General features: G+C 32.9%; 1 protein-coding gene across 1 annotated transcript; it reads left to right on the forward strand.

The window, feature by feature from the left end:
• Positions 1-2,883: 2,883 nt before the first annotated feature.
• Positions 2,884-6,692, forward strand: LOC121392450 (NAD(P)H azoreductase-like; the record flags this gene model as incomplete). Its single annotated transcript, XM_041523653.1, is given in 7 exon segments — positions 2,884-3,126; positions 5,797-5,982; positions 5,984-6,097; positions 6,099-6,368; positions 6,370-6,528; positions 6,531-6,611; positions 6,613-6,692. Coding segments are annotated over 7 exon segments (1,133 nt in total), but the record flags the coding sequence as incomplete, so codon positions are not given.
• Between the last annotated feature and the right edge of the window lie 486 nt (positions 6,693-7,178).

Raw genomic sequence — 7,178 nt, forward strand, 5'->3', positions numbered from 1 at the left:
AGAAGGTATCAGAAGAAGGTACTGTTATTAATGGACTACTGCCCCTATGAATTAGCATGTGCATAGTCCATTTCTTAAGAGAAATGTCATACTTTTATTTATATTAATGGTTAATTCACTATATGAATGGTTAATACTCTAACATTAATGATTAATGCACTATATTAATCACTAAGGTACTAATATTAATAATTAATTCACAATAATAATGATTAAGGTTAATTCATTAACATTAATAGTTAATATTTCTTGATTAAGGTTAATTTATTAATATTAATAGTTAATACTTCTCTGATTTTGTTTATTGATAGATGCTCAGTCTTCTTCTAGTGGAGAAAGAAGAAACCAATCAAGGTAATGGATGAATGAATAGATGAACAGATTGATACATGAATGGATAAATGGAGGAATGGAAAGCAACAAACATCACTTTGCTATGTTATTTTGTTGTTTTGTATTTCAATTTTATTAGATCAATCCTAAAGTTATGTTGTCTTATTATTCTGTGAGTGAAATGTTTTTCTTCGCTATGTATGTACTGATATTAATAAGTATCATTGCAATGAGAGTTAATCTCAAGGAATGTTTGCTGAGAGATTAACTTGTATTTTTTTCCGATTCATTTGTAATATATAATAATGTTCTGTCTCTCTCCCTCCTCTCTCTCTCTCTCCCTCTCCCTCTCTACCTCTCTCCCCTCCCCCTCCCCCCCCCCCCCTCTCTCTCTCTCTCTTTTTTCTCTAGTTTGGGTCTACTTATCATATCTAATTTGGCATTATATCATCAACTATGGGGTATCAAGCTCCTCCTTCCTCATCTATCCCTCCTCCTAAGTCATACCCATCCTCTCCTCCTCAATACTCTCAAGCTTTACCCACCTTGCCACCTCCATCATCAATGTTCGTAATATCAAAAAGTTATTGTTAAGTGTTATTACCTTTTTGTACAGTAGAAACTGGCCAACTAAACAAGAAGAATGGATTAATTTGATACAAAGATACTGGGAACAACAAGACCACGGAGAGAGACAAAATCTCCAAAAATTTTTGAAAGATATATTAGATGCTATGCAGGCAGGTACAACATGTAACATGGCTGGCAAAAGTCCTCTTTGCTAGATAATTTCATGTAGATTATAATAGGTAGCATCTATATATGGTAGCATGATAACATTAAAGTTTAAAGTGGCATACCATCAGATTGTTCCCATAGCCATAATAATATTCATGTCATGCTGTTAATGCAGGTTCAGCATGCTGTGACAGAGACTATTAGCTTTTGTTATTCACATTACAACACCAAATATCTGTAATGTAGTTCTCGTGGTTTGGCCTATAATCTATCCATAATGTTGTATTTAAGTGAATTTTGTTCTTATTGTCCTGTATTTTTACAGGTTGAAATGACAATACACAAGACACGAAAACAATTGGAGGACTCATCTTCAACTAAATAATTTCACTAGTTCTAGTGAATAATAATTGTTTTATAATCTTCCTCTATTATTCTATTCATATCATCTATTATTGTATTTTCATATATCATTTACACAAGTAATTCAATAGTTGTGATTGATTGATTATTTATAATTTTGTAGACATTCTTTTTTATGGTGTTTAAATTAATTGTGATTGAAAATGAATCATTATTTCAAATGAACTATTATAATTTATTGATCAGAGACTACTACTAGGAAAGCTCTAGAAATTGTTATTAAAAGAGTTATTAATATTTTTGTGCATGGTGGTTTATCAGTGTGTTTTTTGAAGTTGTAAAGTGATGAGTATGAAATTCCTTTAAAGATATAATTCTTGGCAACTTAAATGTAACTTGGACAACAACACCACATCATGAAATTTTAAATGATGATTTTAGTGAGGACACTGAATAAAACAATAGATGCTATCTTCATAAAAAAGTGTTTGGAAGTAAAAAGTTACTTACCATGTGACTACTCTCAATTTAGCTCTACAAGGACTAAAACCCCAACTCCACTGTTCTACCTGTATCTACCTGTATCCTGGTACTATATATTTGGACAACACCAGTAAGGTGATAGGACAAACTATTTTAAAATAATTGATAATAATGCTTTGAAACCAAGATTCAAGTGTCTAGACTCGTACAGGACAGTAACCAACTTCATTTGATTACAAAATATGATCCAGTTTTTAAATAAACAGGATGTTTATGACATTACTCAGTAGTTATTACGTTGTATTTTAGATTAATTTAACCTTTCTAACCTATTGTTTTAAAAAACACTAAAATTCATACATGTTAAATTTAATAATAGTATGTTCAAAGAACATATAAATACTTGTTTTTGTGGTTATAATTCAGTGGGTACAACTTTAAATGATATATATATATATATATATATATCAATATTCTTCTAATTGATGATAATAAATATATTGTGTGTGATATAATTTTTTATAAAAAAAAAACAAGGAAGCCACCATTTTACTTGACAAACTATATCATCTCTCAATGAAAAAGGACTATTATTAAATATGCTAGAATATAACTTATTTCAAAATAACTATAAATGAAGTCAACACACATGTTTTGATCACATTATTCACTAGAATATCTAACAATCTAAAAGCCAAATAGTCCTAGACGTTTTGAATAATTAACTCACATTTTCAACTGAAAGAGCAATGTTTTTTAAAGATTATTCATGCTGTTAATCGTGACCTTAGTCAACAAATTCAAAATACATACCGTGTAGTAGTGTACTGGTTATACCCGTGGTCATTCTTTTTGCTTGCGTGTAGTTAAACTTCCTGTTGATAATCATCAAGGGTTAGTTATAAAGGCTCCTCTAGGTCATTTTTGATTCTGGTTTCTCCTTAAGCTACTCTGTTTCATTTCGAAATGGCCAAACCTATTATCTTTGTCATTGGAGCATCAGGCAATATTGGAAGTGCTACAATACAAGCCCTCTCCACCAAATATGCTGACAAGCTAGAAATCCGTGCAGGTGTCCGAAATCCAGACAAGCTGACAAAATTAAATTGCCTGAGTCCACAATTGTCCAGGCAGAAATGGGGGCAAAAGGAGAAACTCAAGGAAACATTGAAGGGAGTCGATGCTCTCTTTATTGTCACTGCAGGAGGAGTATAGAAAATAGAGTAGCTTTGGCCCTCACAACAGCAGAAGCAGCTAAAGAAGCTGATGGTCAAGTTTATTCTTGTTATTAGCGCACCAGTCCTCGAAGATACTATTATTGGTCAACAGTTTGTAACTTTGAAAGAAAGGTCTCTTCACTTGGAGTGAACTGTGCATTCATTCAGCTTTTCATTTTTTTTGACAACAACTGGGGATGAAAGATACCATTCAGGGCCAGTCCTGCCATTTACTCTCTCCTGTTAACCCAGACAAACCTTTCACTGCAGTTGTAGTTGAAGATGCTGGCAATGCAATAGCAGCCATTCTCTCTGACTACAGTCTAAAACCACCGATAAAACCTACCATATTGCTAGTGATCGATACACTTACAATGATCGTGCTAAAGCTTTCTCTGAGACTCTAGGAAGAGAGATCAAGTATATCCAAGTACCTTATGATGCTGCAAGACAGGGATGTTAGGAAAGCTTGCCACAGTGGCAAGTTGATGGTCTCTTAGAAATGTTTAAACTAATAGATAATGATTCTCCTGTAACTAACCAAGCAGATTTAAGTGTCTACAAGACTCTTACAGGAGAGGAACCTTACACCAATGAAGGCTTGGGTTGCAAAATATGGTCCTGCCTTCAAATAGAAGGACTATCAATGGCATTTTATTAAATATATCATAATTACTATGATTAGATTTTATTAGTTTAGTTTTGTACCTTGACAATATTTCAATGTTTATTCTCAATTTAGATTTAATATTAACATTTGTTCACAATTAAACCATACAATCATACTAATACTATAACAGGTTGGTATTAAGGTACATTTTAAACAAGACGTGAGTAATGAAAAATATATGTACAATTATTTATTATCATAAATATATACAAAGTACCCTTGCTACATGTATTTGTATATCCTATGCCACAATTTACTAATCGCTTGCTTCATTTCAGGTCAATAAATAATGTATACACTCCTGGATAGGTAATATCTCTTCTTGTCATAGCAACAACAATAATCACATGAGGGGTGTACTGATATAGGTCTCTCAAATTAATGTAACTTTTGGAAATGGTGTGTCAGTATGTCCAAAACATTTATTTTTGCCTTGGTTTCTTTTGTATACCAGATTCATGCTCTCAATGAAACAAATAGTGACTATAAATTGTGAATAATGAGAATAACACATTAACACAGAGAGATACATATAAGATATAACTAAAGAGGTGAATAATACTATTATATCATTAGATGTAAAGTAGTGAGAAAGACTTAAAATTAGCATTAGAATGGTGATGGAGTCACCATTGTATGATCAATTTCAACATATACCTAACATATACTAAATACTATTAATACCTCCAAGTGGCTGACTAATCACATTCCATAGTATGTTACACTGACAAAGACATCAGCAGTTGTCTATTCACTCTTTCCTCTTTGACAGTTAGATTGCTGATATTTCAAGGATAGATTAGATGTCTCTCTCTCTCTCCCTCTGTAGTGGTACATTCTATATATACATATGTACGATATGTACAAGACTGAGAAATTATTCCAATATATGAATACAAGAGCATGAATATTTGCCAAAAAACATGGCTTTCCTTGTTTTTAATTTTTTTTGGTGTCATCTCCATCTTGCTATATACACTTTCATCTCTCTTCAGTCATTTTGGTATTGTTTCCTTGTTTGATAAGTATATTAAAAAATTAAGATAATAGTACACATTAGTATGACAGTATTAGATCTTATCACAAAGTTCTCTCTCTCTCTCTTCTCTCCCCTCTCTCTCTAGTATGGATTTACTTCTCTTATTCAAAGAGATATCACTTATAAATTTAATATAATCACACACATTTATGCTCAAACTTAAAGTGGCTGAATAACACCACAAAAAAAGTGTCAATTTAACATTTCTTCTAACTGTGGTACTTTCTTTATACTGTCAATATTACATCTATATTGGATTTTATTAATTAATAGTAGAACTCAATTATTTTCTATTGTTGACACTACTCAGTATGTACATGTATTTTTAAGTGTCAGATGTATACATATATGTTACATATTTTTTATAACAATTGCAACATTGTTATGGCAAGTGCTTTGATATATATGTGGTTAATACCACTGTCGTCTATATTATGTATTATATTACAATGTCTTTTTGTCACAATTGTAAAATTATTGTGATATATCATACATAATATCACTGCCCTTTATATGATTGTATTAACATTGTAAATTTTCACATCGTGTATTTGTATTTTTTTGATAAAAATCCAACATTTAGTAATAATATGACTGCATATTGTAAAAAGACTTGCAATGATAACAAATTATATAATAATTATAACACATACTTTAAAATTTTTGACAGCATCCTCTGGGTTAATTTAGGGTGTGGTCAATGAATGAATAAATGTATTCTCTGGGAGAGAGAGAATTGGTGAAAACAATTTCAAATCAGGGGGCTAGCCCTCCTGATTTGAAGTTGGGGGCTCAGCCCCCCTCTCCCCCCTTTTCCTACCGCTATGCATACCTTTCTTTTTGCTTACGTGTAGCAGATTGAGTTTAAATTTCCTGTTGCAGCGTGTACAATAGTCATCAAGGGCTGGGTTTATAAAAAAGCTTCCTCTTGCTCTCATTTTCATTCCAAATAGATTTCCTTAAGCTTACTCTGTTCTCATTTCGAAATGGCCAACCTATTATCTTTGTCATTGGAGCATCAGGCAATGTCGGAAGTGTACCATACAAGCCCTCTCGCCAAATATGCTGACAAGCTGGAAATCCGTGCAGGTGTCCGAAATCCGGACAAAGCTGACAAAATTAAATTGCCTGGAGTCACAAATTGTCCAGCAGAAATGGGGGCAAAAGGAGAAACTCAAGGAAACATTGAAGGGAGTCGATGCTCTCTTTATTGTTACTCCAGGAGTTGAGAATAGAGGACCTTGGCCATTGCAACAGCAGAGAAGCAGCTAAAGAAACTGATGTCAAGTTTATTCTTGTTGTTAGTGTTCTTACCAACAGTCTCACAGATACTATTTTTGGTCGACAGTTTACTGAACTTGAAGGAAAGGTCTCTTCACTCGGAGTACCTTATGCATTCCTTCGTCTTCCACTTTTTGTTGACAACAAACTGGGGATCCAAAGATACCATTCAGGGCCAGTCTACCTTTTATGGTCCCTTAGTCCAGACAAACCTTTCACTCCAGTTGTAGTTGAAGATGCTGGTTAACGCAGCAGCCGTCATTCTCTCTGACTACACTAAACACACCAATAAAACCTACTCTGTTGTTAGTGATCGATACACTCATAGCGATCTTGCTAAAGCTTTCACTGAGGGCTCTAGGAAGAGAATTAAGTATGTCCAAGTACCTTATGATGCCTGCAAAACAGGCGTTTTTTAGGAAAAGGCTATCCAGAGTGGCAAGTCGATGGTATCTTAGAGATATTTAAACTAATTGATAATGATTCAGTGCCCCCCTGTAAATAACCAAGCAGATTTAAGTGTCTACAAGACTCTTACAGGAGAGGAACCTACATCAATAAAGGCTTGGTTTGCAAAATATGGTGCTGCCTTCAAAATAGACAAGACTATCAATGGCATTTTATTAAATATATCATAATTACTATGATTAGATTTATTAGTTTGCTGACAATATTTTCAATTTTTATTCGCACTTTAGATTAAATATTAATACTTGTTTACAAGTTAAAACAATACAATCATACTAATAGTAGATCAGGTTGATATAAGGTACATTTATAAGATTAAATGGCTGCATATATTGTAGTATGGTATTGAAAAATGTACATAATTTCTAGAACTATGAATGACCTTTGGCTTCTTCTACAATATGTGTATTTTTCGAAGATGGGAGACTTTACAATTCTCATTATGGTTATCATTGCTAAGTGTACAATAAACATCTTAAAAGTCAGAAATGGAGACAAAGGACAAATTCAAGGAAAGATTCAAGGAGTAGATGCTCTCTTTATGTTTCACCAGGAGTTGTGAATAGAGCACCTTTGCCAATTATAC

Source organism: Gigantopelta aegis, unplaced genomic scaffold (assembly GCF_016097555.1).
Source record: "Gigantopelta aegis isolate Gae_Host unplaced genomic scaffold, Gae_host_genome ctg3833_pilon_pilon, whole genome shotgun sequence".
Lineage (NCBI taxonomy): Eukaryota > Metazoa > Mollusca > Gastropoda > Neomphalida > Peltospiridae > Gigantopelta > Gigantopelta aegis.